The sequence below is a fragment of the Sarcophilus harrisii genome, chromosome 2, assembly GCF_902635505.1.
Source record: "Sarcophilus harrisii chromosome 2, mSarHar1.11, whole genome shotgun sequence".
Classification (NCBI taxonomy): domain Eukaryota; kingdom Metazoa; phylum Chordata; class Mammalia; order Dasyuromorphia; family Dasyuridae; genus Sarcophilus; species Sarcophilus harrisii.
Window position 1 is genome coordinate 77,421,247 of NC_045427.1, and position 17,676 is coordinate 77,438,922.

At 34.3% G+C, this 17,676-nt stretch overlaps 1 protein-coding gene across 9 annotated transcripts in view; it reads left to right on the forward strand.

Moving 5' to 3' along the window:
* Positions 1-17,676, forward strand: part of ARHGEF33 (Rho guanine nucleotide exchange factor 33) — a 77,554-nt gene that overhangs the window by 21,321 nt on the left and 38,557 nt on the right. For 7 of the 9 annotated variants that reach the window (XM_031950386.1, XM_031950379.1, XM_031950384.1 and 4 more), the window contains exons 2-6: positions 2,860-2,963; positions 4,425-4,474; positions 10,170-10,313; positions 14,825-14,989; positions 15,200-15,321. In XM_031950386.1, the coding sequence (XP_031806246.1) occupies positions 2,945-2,963; positions 4,425-4,474; positions 10,170-10,313; positions 14,825-14,989; positions 15,200-15,321 (500 nt within the window). In that variant the 5' untranslated portion in view covers positions 2,860-2,944. The remainder of the gene's footprint in view (positions 1-2,859; positions 2,964-4,424; positions 4,475-10,169; positions 10,314-14,824; positions 14,990-15,199; positions 15,322-17,676) is intronic. The other 2 variants (XM_023494999.2, XM_031950385.1) reach the window with 2 other exon arrangements.

Consider the following 17,676-nt stretch of genomic DNA (forward strand, 5'->3'; position numbering starts at 1 on the left):
CTTTAAATAGTAATATGTCATTTTCCCCCCTTGATTATGATGTAAGGTGGAAACAGAGTCCTGATTATATAGTTCCTGTCCTAATATCTAGTATACTTACTGTTTTGGGCATCCATTTTTTGGTGGGGGAGAAGGATCTGTATTTGTTTGGCTGAACTAGTCATTTCATTAATATAAGAAATATCTCCCTCCAATAAAGCAGATTAGCAAATTATCCAGAATTTACTGTCTTGGAAAACCCTCCAAGAGAACTCTTCAGGTAAGAGAACCTTACATATCTGGCTAACTATGACTAAAGCTTTTTCTTGGGTCATCTTTCTCATTTGGGAATCTTTTCAGCTTCTTTAAGTTTTATTATCATTTATATGCAGATGACTCCCACATTTATGAATCCATTTCAAGTCTCTTCCCTAAACTATGATCTTGCATATCTTGTTTAATTGTCCAACTTTCTGGGCCCTCATTTTGGGATTTTCTTGGCTAAGATACTGGAATGATCTGCCATTTCACTTCTTTAGCTCATCTGACAGATGAGGAAACTGAGGCAAACAGGGTTAAGTGACTTGCCTGAGATCATAGCTAGTAAGTGTCTGAGGTCACATTTGAACTCATGAAGATGAATTTTCCTGATTCCAAACCTAATGTTCTAACCATTGTTCTACCTACCTGCCCTGACAGTGCATTACCAACTGTCCATTTTGCCCATAGGCTTCTTAAACTCAACATGTCTAAAATATAATTCATCTTCTTCCTCCATCTCTTCAAAACTGTCCTTCTCTCTAACTGTCCTATGATATAACACTATCATATTTCCAATTCTCCAGGTTTATGATCTTGGAGTTATCTTAGACTCCTCAATCTTGATCACACCCTTTTTATCCAAACAATTGCCAAATTCCCTCCCCAATAACTCCCATATCTGTCACCTTCTTTCTAGTTACACAACCATAAGTTTAGCTCTGATTCTCTTCACCAATCTCTTAGAATATTGCAGTATCTTTCTTATTTTCCTTGACTTAAGTCTCTTCCCATTGCAGTCCTTTCTCCATATATTGTCAATTAATGCACCTCTAATCCAGGCTTCTAACTAATCCAGAGTGTTTTTCCTGCTCCTAGTATATGGAAAGAGACATGACTGGTGGAAAGAAATGCTGAAGTAATGTTACATATCTATGTGAAAGGAAGAATTGGCTCCAAACACTTTTTGGGAGATCCACATGGAGAAAAGGAAAGACTTGAAAGCTATGGACATTTAGGGAAAGCCAGCTCTTCAACATGTCCATGGCTTCCAGGTTGCCTCCCTAGAGACTTTGAAGACTTTCCTTTGAATGAAATCAGGGATACTGTCTTGATTGGAGTAGATGTCATCTTATTTTCAGCTAAGAGTGCATTTACTCATATATTTTATTATATTATATGCTATAGAGCATTTCTAATTTCTGTTTGCTGTTTGCTTGCATAAATGAGTTTATTGGCTACTTGTGATGGTCTTTTGTGCAACCCAGCTTTTAGTGGGAAGGAGTTAAATTGGTGAATGTAAACTAATGGCTTATAGCTTTTCTTTTGCATCTCTAAAGATGCCTCAAGAGTAAAATCATTTGAGTGGATAGGTCAGATTTCATAGATCCATGCCATCCATGAGCCACATCTACATATTTAGGCATCCTATATGGACCTATCTATCTTATATAGATATGCCACAGGTTTGATACTGTTACTCATCTAGTCAATATATATTTTTGTAGCTCTCAGTTGCCTTGAGAAATAAACATAGATTCTTTGGGGTATTTTGAAAAATCCCTCATAATATGTGACCCCCTTTCCAGCCTTATCACATATTACTTCTTTTTAACATCTCAGTTAAACTGGCCTTTAAAAAAAAGCAAACAACTATTTCTTATACATAGAACTCTGACATTTTTATTCATTTCTACTGGCTCTTTCCTATATCTGGAATGCATTTTCACTTCCAAATCTTGGAATCCTTTGGCTCCTTGAAGATTCAGTTCAAGCATCTCCTACATGAAGCTTTTCCTGATTTTCTTAGCAGCTTTTTTCTTTCCTCTCAATAGTCATTTTGCATCTATATCACACATACATACATACATACATATACATATGTACATGTTGTCTCATCTGATAGGATATAATTAAGTTTCTTGAAAGTAGCAATTATTTCACTTTTATTTCCTGTGTTCTCAGCACTCAACTTGAAGCTTAATGTTTGTCAATTGATCAGATTGATTTAGGGATTAAATAACATACTGCCTATGTCACATTGGTGATATGTGTCAATTGGCAGGACTTTTACTGGGTCTTTGTAATTCCAAGGTTGGGCTTTTAGCCACTATGCCTCTCTATCTCTTGGAATTGAGTTTACTCATCTGTAATATTAATGGATTAAATAATTTATAAAGTCTCTTCCAACTCTAAAATGAATTTAGTAGGTGCTTAAATTTTTTTGAATTAATAAATATTTATTGAACTAATGCTTAAGCCCTATCTTCAAATACATTTCTTTCTTCTCTCCCATTTCATTCAATGGAGAAGCAATATAGTGAAATAAAAAGGGTATAGAATCTAGTGTTAAGAGATATGGGTTCAAATCCTGGCTCTGCTATCTGCTATTGGCTGTTTGACCTTAGGCAAATTTCTTATTCTTTCTGGATCTATCTTTTCTCATTGTAAAATGAGATCTTTAAGGACCATTACAGCTTCATTTATAATCCTATCCTTAATTTTATCAGATTCCAGCTGTTGCTTAGATTTGGAAAAGATCACTCATAAAGTGAACTTGGTCACTCCCTCCTGTCCTTTACTTTTTTCTTGCTGTCACTTATGGTTGGTTTCAACTAATAGGTCCAGTCTGAGGGACGTGGCCTGATCATGGGGTTGACCATACAATACTAAAGCATCATCTGGACTCAGGGAAGCCACAGGCAAGATGGAAAAAACAAAACAAGGTCAGAATTCTCCCACTTTCTACTTTCCACTCAGGAGCTGAGAGATGTGTGATCTACTACTGTCTTTACCAACAGCTCAGATGTGTGCCAGTAGAACAGTTCACAACTATTCCAGCCATCAATATTCCCATCTTTAAAATGGGGAGATAATAACTGTCATCAGATGATGAAATAAACTGATTTGAAATATTTAAAGGGTGTCATGTAAATAGAAAACTGTTAGTCTGATTCAAGCAGTAATATTTTTCTTAGCAATACTTGTTTCTGAAGAAGGAGAGTATTCCTGTGAACATGTCCAGAATTTTACCCAAATATTCTTTGAATAGATTTGTACTGGGATTAGTGTTTAACCACAAATTATCTAGATTTAGTTAGGAACATTTTTTTCTTGAAGATATAAGTGTCTATGTCTTGTAATATTATCTAATTTATATAGGGATCTTAGTTTTGGGTTGAATCCATATAGCTGATAATTTAGAGACTGATCATGTTAGGGTTGATCCAACTGAAATGCTCACTTGTGCCAGCATGATGCTAAACAAAATTGAATCTCAAGAACAGAGTGGTAATTAGAAGACACTGGACATGTCTCCACAACTAAACATCACTTCTCTGGCTTATATAACTGTATTTTGTGCTATGGATTGGTTATTACATATAATTCTACAGAGGGTAAATTAGATGGAGGATTTGTGTGGGTCACCTTGCCTTCATAGTTGAAATGATTCAGGAAGTCATATATTATAGATCTGTCTTTTCTCTCCCCTAGAATAGTTTATATTTATAGAACTTTAAGGTTTTCAGATCTCATCCTGTCTCTCACTGTCTTCATTGCTCTCCATATCATGTCCCTTCTGTCCATGTTATCACCAAAAAGTGTTCCCTGTTTCTCACTCCATTCTTTTGTACCAGTATCTTTGTTGGTTTCCCACCTTCCCTGACTTTTGGCAATCTTCCTTCCACTTAGCTAGTCTTTGCAGGAGGCAGTGGAGTGAGAAGACTATAGATCTGGACAGAGTTGCAGTGATAGAAAACAAGGCAAGGAGAGAAATAGCAGACAGGAGAAAGAAGACAAAGGTTTATTAGCAAAAGAAAAGAGACAAACCCATTGGTTCTGCAATCTATATGTTGGTCAAGATTTCAGCCAACTTCAGCGAATGGATTAGAGCAGGACAGGAGAGATGACATGGTTTCCAAATAAGCACTAGTCAGTAGAACTGGCTGAGAACTTTCCTTAAGATGGCAGAGCACAATTTCAGCCATGTGCCATGTTAGTTGATTATGGTTTAGTCGTTAAGACATGAATCGGCATGAATCAAGAAGCATACTTTTTTTTTTGTTATGAAGTAATGGGTAGAATGTCCAGCCAGTTGTCCCATTCCATATATATACATGAATATATTAAGAGAATTATCGCAGAGTAAGTAATTTTTAATTAACTAAAATTCTTTATTTCTACAGGAGAGAATGAGATTATGCCAGTGAATAGCCCATCTACACAGATCTACCAGGTAAAGATAACTAGGATTTTTTTTGGTGATTCAATATACAAATTAGTTCTTGATTATTCAGTTCAATAAATATTTATTTAGCATCTACTGTGTACAAGGCTCTGAGGATACAAAGCAAAAAAAGTGAAAAAATTCTTTTAAAAGATGAGTAAATAATGCATAAATTCTGACATAATGTTCCTGGATTAATCAGTTTGAGAGTTATTAATATAGGTCACTCTACTAAAAATATATGTCTCTGATATTTATACTTTATTTGGCCACTAATTTCTTTCCTTTCTGAACCTCTTTCTCACACCAAATATAAGGTAAAAATGACATCGCAAAACTGTGGCCCATCTTCAGCATTTATTATGGCATATTATAGTCATGCATTTTAGTTTCTTTACTAGACTGTAAGACCATGAAGGCACAAATTATGTTTTATTTCATCTTTGAATTTCCCACAATACTTTGCACAGAGTTTTGTATATACTAGACACTAAATAAATGTTTCTTGGATGTTGCCTGATTGAATGAAATGAAGACATTTTTCTGTACTTAAAAACCATTTAGATTAACTCAGTCCTCCTTTCCCTAGGCTAGACACATCTTTAGATGGGATGAAGAAATGAAATCTTTCTAGAGACAATGTAATATCCTCTTTATTGCATACCCTCTTATCATTTCTCAAAAACGTAGGTTTCCAGCTAGAGGCTGGTCCAGCTTACAGGAGAGTTGGAATTGTCTGTGATCTTTCATAAAAAGTTTAATTTCAGGGCTGAAACTAGGCAAAACTGGATAGTGGGTGAGGTCAATCCTTATTATTCCCTCACCTACCATTTTCATAAAGCAAATATCAAATGCCTATTGCATAGATGAAAAACTCTGTGCAAGAATACAAGGAAATATTCAGACATTGTCCCTGAACTTTAGGAACTTTCATTCTTTTGGGGGAAAGATCATAGAGACTCAGAGTTCCAAGGCAAAACAAGTTCCTATAAATAATTTAGACAACAAGTGGTATGAGAATCTACAAAGTAAGAGATTGCTTCTAGCTAGAATGATAGAAGGACAGCTAGGTTGTACAACGGATAGAGCACTGGGCATGGAGTCACTTAAACCTCAGTTTCCTCATCTATAAAATGAACTGGAGAAAGAAATGGCAAACCACTCTGGTATCTTTGCCAAGAGAATTCCAAATGGGGTAATGGAGAGTTGGACACAATTAGAAAATGACTGAACAACAATTTGGGATGATAATAATAATGACACATTTACATTGTGCTTTAAGGTTTGCATAGTGCTGATGCATATGAAATAGTATGAACATTATTAACCTCATTTTATAGATGAGGAAATCACAACTCTGAGAGGTAAGTAATAATAACTGGCATTTATATAGTACTTTAAAGTTCACAAAGCATTTTATATATTTCATCATTTCACTTATCTATGATTATACCTAATAAATATTTGAGGCAAGATCCAAACTTAGATTTGAATCCAAGAATAGTGTTCTATTCACTAAGTCTTATATGTCAGTGAGGTTTCCCTTTAAGAGGTGTGATTATGGTAAGATCAGATTATTGAGGATCCTGAGGGCCAAGCTAATATGTTTATACTTTATGGCAAAGGGTTTTTTGTTTTGTTTTGTTTTTTAGTAAGGGAATAATACAATGAAATCAATATTTTTATGAGATTAATCTGTGTAGGAAAGGAAAGCATTTAGGAGGCTATCACAGGATTCCAAGGGAGGAGGTCAAGCCCAATAGAGGGCAGGAGAGGAGACAGTAGAGAAGAGTAAGAAAGGGATTGCTTTGAGACTTATTGTGAAGAAAGATTTAATAAAATTTGGTAATGAGATAGGAATGGGGGTGGGAAGGAAAATGGAGGAATCAAAAAATGATTAAAGTTTTGAGTGGGAGAATGGTGGCATTAGCAGAAATGGGAAAGTCAAGAGGATGACCTACTTTTGAGAGAAATGAAATGTTTGGTAGCGCAGTGGAGAGAGAGCTGGGCCTGGAGTCAAGAAGACTTTCTAAGTTCAATTCTGGCCTTGGTCTTGCTGTTGTTTAGTCATTCACAATTGTGCCTGATTCTTTGTGACCTCATTTGGGGTTTTCCTGGCAGACATACTGGAGTGTTTGCCATTTCCTTCTCCAGCCCATTTTTATAGATTGGGAAACAATCTATAAGACAAATAGGGTTAAGTGACTTGTACAGGATCACATTGCCAGTAAGTGTCTGAGGTTGGATTAGAACTCAAGCCCTCCTGATTTCAGGCTTAGCCCTCTATCTACTCTGCCACTTGGCCAGCCCATTTTGAGCAAGTAGATCTGCCTAATGCATAATTCCATTTTATTAAATCAGGCTCTAGTAGCTCATTTCTGATTTTTGGTAATGTAGTAATGGTGATTGAATCTGGCTACCTGTGCTTAGGAATCTGAATTTTTTTTTTTAAAAAAAAAGGAGAGCTAAGAGATATTGCTGGAATTGAAATTAGAAGTAGGAAATTGAAGGTATATTCTAAAGTAAAAAGAAGTAATATAGTCAGCTATTATAATTTAAAGAGTATATGAGAAGGAAGAATAGCACATCTCCAGAAATAATGTAAATAGGATTCTTACTATCTTCTTGATCAGACTGAGTTAGTGTGATACTCTGAACATTATTCTATTCAAGGTTCCTTGACTCAGTATAACCAAAGAGAATGAGCAGAATCACTACCAATTTGATATCTCCTTTGCCCAAGCCTTCCTCAAAAGCCTTCTTTGCTTACTTTTCCTCTGATCATATTTGTATGCACTCTAATCTCAGATATTATTAAATTAGCTTTAAAATCAACTACAGATTTCTGGCATTTCATACCATAGATATTAGATTTAATATAACTTGAAGGAATGAACTTGCTATTTGGTTTTATTAGAAATATAAATGTAAATCCTGTAGAGATGCCCATCTCACACCTTGCTGGAATGCTGAGGGGGGAATTTGTAAATACTGGCTCACTAGTATTGGGTTTTAGGGGAGGCAGGACGTTCCTAAAAAGACATAAACATCACATCATGCAGTGCTTGATTAGCCTAAGACTTTGGGGAAGACCTTTTTTTTTGGTAAGATATTGTATTCCAATTTTTTTTCATACACACAAACACATACAGACATATATACAATCCTTTAAAATATATAGGATAAATCTTCTAATAATTAGATCTGACCTGAAAGGATGTGAACAGTAAGATGGTGGATTCCCTATCAATTAAGAGTATTCAAACAGAAATAACATGACCATCTGTCGGGGGTGTAGATCTCTTCCAAATCTTAGGAGTTAATGAAATTCAGATAACAAAAACATGATTGTAATGAAGATTATAATGGAGAGCTCTATATTTACACACACAAAAAGACTTCCAAGAGTTCTCCTTTCTTTTACTTGAAAAAAGAATATAAAGAAAACTTATTTAATTTAAACCTTAATAGAAAATAGGAAAAGACAGACTAAAAAAAAACTCCAAATGAACCAAATAACAAACACTTCCATGTGCACAGCAGAACATAAGACTAAAAATATAAACCAATAAATTTCCACTTCAAGAAAGCCTATATACCAAATACTACATATTGTGCATATTGTGTTCAGGGCTGCCTTTTTCTTTTCTTTCTTTTTTTTTTTTTACTTCCATGTAGGTTTTCTTCTTCTCAACTGCATACTTTTTACTTTATTCTTTTTTTCTTTTCCTACTTCCCCTCAAAGGCTACAATTAAGCACATATATATGTATACATATACACACACATATATATGTACATGTAAACATATGTACTTATATATACATAGATATATCTATAATCATACATATATACATTCATATACATCTGTGTAAGATCACACTGTGCTTATTTATCTTCTGTTTCTCTGAAGGCAGATAAAATCTTTCTTCAAAAGTCCAAGTCTTTCCATATTTTTCTAACTCTACCAATTCATCATTTCCTTTACAACTGGAATATTACAACCTTATACTGTCTACTTGTTTTAAATAGTCTAAAACAATATTGATTAATATGTCGCACATATAGTGCAATTTCCCTATTTTACCTTTCGATTAAATCTATTTTAGCTTTAATTTTTTCTGAGATCATGATTATTACCCCTGTTTTTTTACATAATAAATTCTACTCCTGATCTTGATTTTATGTTTGTGTGTATCTGTTATTTCCTATCCAAATGCAATAAAATTCTAGGGCAATGAAGGAACATGGATCTGATTTGTGCTAGGAGGATACAGTTTTTAATTTATTATGCAAATTCATTTAAGATATAGCTCATATTTTGTAAATCACTTTCAAGCTAGGAGCCCTGATATATTACATAAGATACCAGAGTATTCTGGGAATATTACAATCTCAAAGCAAAGGCCTACAAAATTCAGTCAGGTGACACAGGAATTATTGATTAAAAAAACTTAGATACCACTACCTTAAAGACGTTATCAGAATTCCAATTCTTTTTACATGGGGAAATTTTTCTAGATGACACTGATATAATTTAATGACAGCCAGGGTGCAAATCAATCTGGAGCTTACTGGGTCTCAGATTCACTGTCTTTTTGCTTTTAAAGATTTGGTATTTTGTGTATGCGTGTGTAAGTTTAATATTTTCCTTAATTGCTTAAAAATATAATCAAGTAGTATCTTATTATGAGCTTCCCCAGTTATAGAAGGAGTTCTTAACCTTTTTTATTTTATGGTCCCCATTTTGTAAAATACTACAGACTCTTCAGAATAATGGTTTTTAAACAATTGAAATAAATGAAACATTTCAAATATAGATAAGTGAAAGTAAAGATATAATTTTTTCCCATCCAAGTTCATAGCCTTCTGAAATCTATAAACAGACATCTTGGGGATTTGTGGACTTCTGGTTAAGGGCTCCAGTGCTAAAATGTAGTCCAGAGTCCTGAGAAAAAGAATTAAAGGACTGGCTCCTTTTGGAGGCATCCTTGGCTGTTTTTACATTACACACATACAAACAAACACACACAGAGAGACACAGACAAACAGACATGCCTTAAAAACCAGACCAATGAATCCCTGGGTCTGGGTAGTGAGACTCTGATGGGGGAAGGCACTTTTCCTTTTCTTTGGGCTTTGCCCTTTGCAGGGTTCTTGAAGCAGGAAGAACAAAATTCCCTCTAGATGGGTGATAGGCTGCTGGAGTCATCTTCCAGTTAAAATGCCTGGCAATTTTGCCTAGTGTCCCATGTGATACGTGACACCATTTGTAGGGAAGTGAACTGCCATTCTCCAGAATATTGTCTAAAGCCTTGGCTTCATGGAAATTTGCTTAGCCTTCTTTTGAATGGTCATCCAACCCTGTTCAAATATGACTTTGCAGGATATCCTGGAAACACTGAACTTGTCCCCTGAGTTTGTCTCATCTCAGGCTCCTAATAGGAGAGAAGACTTTTTGATAGAAGCAAAGGGAAAATAGATATTAAAAACTGAATGAGAATTTATGGAATTTAATCTGAGGCGTGAGGGATCCTTGGTACAAAAAAAAGTTTGGAAACCACTGACCTAAATCTATTTTAAGCGTTAAGGAGCTGAAAGAGTAAAGCAAATAGAGAAACAGGAACAGATAAAACCATAACTAGATCCAGACATACTTCCCCATTTTTTATTTTGAGCCTAAGATGCCCTCTGTGGTGCCCTAGGCTACGAAGTACATGTCTTCCCCGAACTTGCCTCCAGTGGGAGCCCGGCTCCAGCGGCAGGACGGAGGGATCATTACCTCTCTAGAACAGCTCCATGAAAAAATCAACGAGATGAGAGACGTGTTCAACTCGCTGGAGAACAAGGTAGACACCCATTTCTAATCTGTGGGGTGGGCCGTGGGCTGGCCATTCAGAGAGGTACAGAGGCAGCAGAGAAGAAATAATAAGATCAGAATTAGAGGGTTTGCAAAAATATAACGAACAGATTGAGAAAATGAAATAACAAGTAAAGTGCTTTGCAAATCTAAAAGTGCTCCATAAATGCTATTTTATTTTCATTATTATTATTGATAATAATAATAAATCACCAGGAGCTAAAAATCTTGAGGGTATGAGGTTCTAGAGAGATTGTCTCAGGGATTTCAGTTAGTCATGATGAAGATAATTTTTTTCACCCCAATACCTGGTGTTTATAAAGAATCTTGTTGAGAAGTACGGTCACCAGGGAAACTGGTACCTAATGGATGTATTTACTAAGAACTCAAGATATTTACTGATATATGATACAAAATTTTAAAAGAAATAAGATAAAAAAGACCCATGATTAGTCACTGATTCTGAATCTAATGTACCCACCCTAGGGTAGCTAAATGCTATTTAGAACATCATTTAGTTAAGAGATCTGGTGTTTTATCAGTGAAGAAAAAGTCCTGTATTCCAGAAAGGCATCCCCAAAGTTGTCCTTTAGTTTGGGTTGGGAGTGGGTGGGGGGAAATTCAGGGCCACAGAAAAACTTTTTTTTGATAATGAAACCTGTTTCTGTCAGACAGTGGTTCTATAATATTTTTTGGGCCAAGGATCCATTTGAGCTCCTGAGTAAATTTCAGGGATTCTTCTCTTAGACATGTAAACATTTATTTTGTCTTTAATGCTGTACAATAACTGTCCTGTTTTGTTTGCTTTTTGCCTCGATAATGATTAATTATATCTAATTTAAAAAATGCTGAGCCAGAAACCGTTGATTTTGGTTGATTTTATTTTTGGTCCATCTTAAATGATCTCATCAGATTGACTTGCATGACCAATTTGCCATCCAGAAATCTCCTACCAAGATGGATAAAATAGTCAACTAAAACACAGTTGTTTCGTCTACTATGTAAAAAAAAAATCTATATATGTATGTATCAATTGTTTTCTGGTCTCCATTATTTTCCTTGTCCTTCATACCCTATGTATATTACAGGCCTTCCCCTCAGAACAACTTTTTTGGTTTCAATTTCTTATCCTGTGCTAACATTATTTTCAGGTTCCAAGAATCCTCTCATGAATCTCAGTGGACCATAAAGTCCTAGAACACATGTTGGGAAATATTGCTGGGGGAGAAAACAATAATTGATATTTATATGGTACTTTATGATTTATAGCATATTTCATGTGTTTTATCTCATTTCATTCTCACAACAATATTGGGAAGTATCAATGTAAGTGTTGTAATCTCCCTTTTTATAGAGAAGGAAACTGAGATTTTGAGAGGCCAAGTCCAAAGTTTCATGGTTAGTAAGCAGAGAGCTAGGATTTTGAACAGTAATTTCCCATGTCTTCAGGTATTATGTCCAATATTCTTTCCACTTCACCATGAAGTCATCCTACAACATGAAAAGTCTTCAATTCCCTTGTTTGAATTGTTTTGATTCCTCAAGTGTTTAGAAATACAATGAAGTCTTTAAGACTAAATTAACCCTTGCTTTTCTTCCTTATAACAAGGAAATACTTGGTATATTTTGTTAAAAAATTGTGGGAAATTGTTAGACTTCTTAAAAAGTTCTTTATATAACAGACAACTACAGAAAAGGCATTTGGCAAAATATCACACCATTCCTAATAAAAATACTAGAGAGCATAAGAATAAATAGAGTTTTCCTTAAAATGATAAGTAGCATCTATCTAAAACCATCAGCAAGCATTATTTGTAATGGGGATAAGCTAGAAATCATTCCCCATAAAACTGGGGTGAAACGAGATTGCCTTTTATTACCACTATTATTCAATATTATACTAAATGATAGCTTTATCAATTAGAGAGAAAAAAGAAATTGAAGGAATTAGAGGAGGTGATGAGGAAATAAAACTATCATTCTTTGCAGATGATATGATGATATACTTAGAGAATCCACTAAAAAACTACTAGAAACAATTCACAACTTTAGCAAAGTTGCAGGATATAAAATAAACCCACATAAATCATTGGTATTTCTATATATTACCAAGAAAGCCCAGAAACAAGAGATAGAAAGAGAAACCCCATTTAAAATAACTGTAGATGATATAAAATATTCTACCTACCAAGACAAAGCCAGGAACTACATACATTAACACAACTGTAAAACACTTTTCACAGAAATAAAGTAAGATCTAAACAACTGGAAAAATATCAATTACTCATGGATAGACCAAGGTAATACAGAATGGGCATCTAATTATAATACTCAAGAATCCTGCTGAAAATGCTCTACTGTCCTACTGGTAAATTTCTTTTCTTTTCTTTCTTTCTTTCTTTTTTTTTTTTTTGAATTTCTACTTTTTTATTTTTTAATTTTTATTATTTTTTTATTTAATAGTCTTTTATTTACAGGTTATATGCATGGGTAACTTTACAGCATTAACAATTGCCAAACCTCTTGTTCCAATTTTTCACCTCTTACCCCCCCCTCCCCCAGATGGCAGGATGACCAGTAGATGTTAAATACATTAAAATATAAATTAGATACACAATAAGTATACATGACCAAACTGTTAGGTAAATTTCTTTCAGTGCATGTATTAAATGAATAAAACACCTTTAAAGTACCCCCATTTCTTCAGATTTGTTTTTCCCCTGTGATTTACTGACAAATTTACAATTCAAACTTGAAGACAATTTGCTGTTCATAGAATACCACATTTTCCCACAAAAGTTTGTAGATGATCTGACTCACCTTTTTATTCCTGTAACACTTTGCTTCCAAAGTTATTTTCATGTCTTTTGCTTTCTAAAAACCCAAGTAAATTTAAAATGCATGCTTCTCTCAATTATTTCTAGCTATTTAGCTAGAAATATCTCTCCTACCCTGCTCCTTTTAGTCATATTATCATGGAATTTGAGCTGGAGGTCACTTAGACCAGGGCTTCTTAAACTTTTTCCACTCACAATTCCTTTTTGCCCAAGAAAATTTTACACAACCCTGGTATATAGGTATATAAAAATAAGTATACAAGTCAAATATTTATTAATAAGAAATCATAACCTTGTGACCTCCACATTACATGACCCTAAAATGAGGTCATGACCCACAGTTTAAAAAGCTTTGATTTAACCCAAACTCCTCATTTTACAAGTTAGGAAACAAACACAGAAAGAAGATTAAAACACAGTTCCTTTGGCTCTATGTGAAGAACTCTTTCCACTGCACCATGAGAAATAACATCTGAACACATTCATAGCACTTTCCCCTTATAGGAAAACCTTCGAGAATAGCCAGCTATTTAATTTTGTCAAAACTTCATTAAAATTATTAACTTAATAAATATTAATATTTCAACAAATATGAACATTTCCATAGACAAAGAGCAAGGAAAAGACCACAAACTTTACTTCCATCTTGCATGCTAACCAGTAGCATATTTTTGAATCCATTCTCTCTGCATTTCACAAAAAATGTATCACTCATTCTTACTTCAATGTCAGTGTTATTTTTCTGTGAACTTTTAAAAAATATATATATAACTGGCATTTAAAAGACTTTAGGGTTAGGAAGCTTAATAAACTCCCTTTTCTCCTATCATTTATTAAGCTGACTTGTGAATTGTAACATATACACAATGGAAGCTGTGGAACACCTAGGATAGAATGGGCTTTTTGTTTTTTTAGAAAGAACACAGTATACTAGGAATTGACATTAAAGATTACAAATTTAATATAGTCTTTAAAATAGCATGAATGTGTCAGCAGGACAGGAAAAGTAATCATTTGCATATGTAATCTATACTATAAACTTTTTCTCTTATAACTAGTTACCCAAATAATTCATAAATTCAGATAATCAGGAGTATCTACTACCATGTTTTAAACTTTTTAGATGACTTACATTTGCCTCTGATTTTCAATATTCTTGTTTTAAAATGAAGGAATACATACTCAAGACATAGCAAAGAAGGTAGGTCTGACCATCTATTCTGCTTTCTTTAAAAAAAAAAAGGATGTTAAATACTGTAATATTTCAATCTCCTATGCCTATGACATTAACATGATCTGAAGAGAGAAACCAGTGCTAAGATGTATAGTTTTGTCTACTTTGCTTAATTCAAGAACTTCGGGGGAAATGCTACCTCCCTTTAGGGGAACTTTTGGAACTTAATGGTATAACTTGGTCAGAAAGGGTAATAACTAGGGTGTCTATGCTTTCAATTTGCATATGGCAAAAATATAAATGAAGTAGAAAACTACCATATTTGTAAGAGGCCAGTCTTTTTTGGGGAATCATTCTTCTTCATGTCTATCCAAAATCCTTTTCCTTTAATTGACTGTTTTAGTGATTTATAGATTACCAGGAATTCCAGCCTTGTTGAAGAAGGAAAATTTAGGAACTGTATTTATATGTAATTTCTTAATGATTTAGTTGCAGGCATTGGCCTCTGAGCTCAAAACTGGTTTCACAGAAGCAATGCAAGAGCTTTCAAGAATTCAACATGGAGAATATGCTTTGGAAGAGAAAGTTAAGAGCTGCCGATGCACTATGGAAGAAAGAGTGTCAGAGATGAAGAATTCATTAAATTATTTCAAGGTAGGCATGCTCTTTAATTTTCTGTTCGCCTGAGGTTTTTTTATTTTAGCAATGCAGGTAGAGAGCTTACCTTTCCCAGTGGTGTTCTAGATAACAGGTTCTTTGGAGTTCTAACACCAGGCACCACAATAGAAATGGGTCTCTCTTTTTGGGGCTAGGATGCACGTTTATTCAATGTAGCATTTAAAGATTACATTTACTCTCTTTTAGGAAGAGCTTAGCAATGCCATGTCAATGATCCAAGCCATTACTACCAAACAGGAAGAAATGCAACAGAAAATTGAGCAACTTCAGCAGGAAAAGAGAAGAGAGTCTCGGAAAGTGAAAACCAAGTAAGTGCCTTGCAGGGAAAGTGACCAAGTGCCAAGATCAGATCTCAAAGTACTAGATACTTTAGTCTAATCCAACAGACAACTAAAAATGTTTTCTACCTCTAAGACACTTTTTTTGGTCTGGAATTTCTGAGAGGTTAAGTGCTATTCTATAGCACTTATAGGATATATTATGTCCTATAATATAACCCTATATTATAGGGTTATAATCCCTAAATTTATATCTAAGGTCATAGGGAGAGGCATTATAAAAATTATAAAGGAGTGATAGAGGATTTACATTCACCAAATAGCTACTGTCACTATCCCTATCAAAACAAAGAAGCTCTTTCTTTTTTCTTCTCTCTTTCTTCTTTCCTTCTTTTATTTCCTTCCCTTCCTTCCTTCCTCCCTCTTTTCTTTCTTTTCTTCCTCCCTTCCTTCCTTCTTTCCATTCCTTCCTTCCTTCCTTCCTTCCTTCCTTCCTTCCTTCCTTCCTTCCTTCCTTCTTTTTTGTTTACTTAACAGTATTTTATTTTTTTTCAAATTACCTGTAGGGATGGTTTTCAACATTCATCCTTGTGAGATTTTGAGCTCCAAATTTTTCTCCCTCCCTTCTCCTTCCCCAAGGCAGCAAACAATCTGATACAGGTTATATATATATATATGTATACAATCATGTTAAACATATATCCACAGTAGTCATGTTATGAAAGACTCAGAACAAAAGGAAAAAAAACCATGACAGAAAAAAACCAAATGAAATAAAAAAAAGTGAAAATTGCATGCTTTGATCTGCATTCAGACTTCATAGCTCCTTATTTGAATGTGGTCAGCATTTTCCATCATGACTCCCTTAGAATTGTGTTGCATCATTGCACTGATAAGAAAAGCTAAGTCTATCATAGTTGTTCATCACACAAGGTTAGCTAATACTTTCTTAATTTGCCTTCATAATAATTTTATTCTTCAAAAAATGAGAGAAGTACAAAGGACAACTATATTGTGAATCTGATTCTTACTAATGAAGAGAAACTTTGTTGGAATGGAAATATAGAAATTGTGGGGAAAAGGGTAGATTCCCTTTGAATCTTGGAATTCACGATAGAGGAAAAGCATAGTCTGACATAGTGAACACTAGCTTTGGTGAAAACAGATTTCTAAGTATTCAGAGAAATAGGTAAGGTCCTATAGCCTAATTTCTAACATGGAAGGCACATCAGAAGGAAAGGAAAAACTCTTAAGAATTAAATTCAAAATATAGAAATAATTCTGAAGAGGAAGAAAAGGAGGAATTGTTTAAAGAAAATGACGTGGATACCCACGGAACCCATTGACCGCAGTAGATTTTCAAAAGATTATATAAAAGATAGGAAATAAGGGTAAATCATGGTAGATGAATACAAAAGCAGCATATTCCATGTACATGCATACCTCTAACAATGGTGCAAGAGAGCAAAAGCTCAATTTGAGTTTAAGTTGATGAGGAAAGCGAAGAGCAACAAGACATTTTTAAAAGCTACTTTGGGGAAAAGATGAAGGTGAAAGTAAGAACTGTTTTTTGCGATGAAGGAACCCCTGATAAGAGATGATTTGCAAAAGGCAGAATTTAAATTTTGGTTTTATTTTCATTGTCTATGAGAATGATTTTTTGTCATCTAATAGGAAGTTGAAACCTAAATAAGGAAGAAAGATAGTGAGACAGCACTCAAATGAACACATGGGTTCAGACATTGCCCCCCAATCCTTAATCACTACTATTAAAGGAAGGAAGCAAGAATTTATGAAACACTTCATAGCCAGGTCACATAGCCAGTAAGTATCTATTGAAGAGGAATATATAAAAAGGTCTTGTACCCTTTCAGATTCAGGTCACTGTAAGAGGATATTTTTTTAAATTCATAGTCAATATTTCTTTCAAAAAACTTCTTTTTGAAAATGACTTTTCTTCCAAAATGTACAGAGAAAACTTTTCTTTATAATTGGTATTTGACCTTTCAAGAGTATGATTACTTGAAAAAAAATGTTTTGTCCCTAACATTTTTAGGACTATTGTATATTACTCCAAGAAACTTCCTTATGAGGTGAAAGCTACAAATATAAGTTGATTTTTTCACTCCCCAAAGTGCTAGGCTTTGTTAAATATTTTGGATATTTTAACTTTTAGTATAAATATGGGAAATAAATATAATGTATGGAGGCTTGGCCAATCAGAACCCTTTACTCAGAGTAAGTGCACAGACTGATCTACCTATTGCCACCCATGTGGAAAAATCTGGGGAGTTTGCTTCCAGAAAGTTATGAATCACATACTTCTATTAACCTGGAGAGGAGGAGGTTGTAGGTATCAAATTTAGCAAATATCCTGTATATATT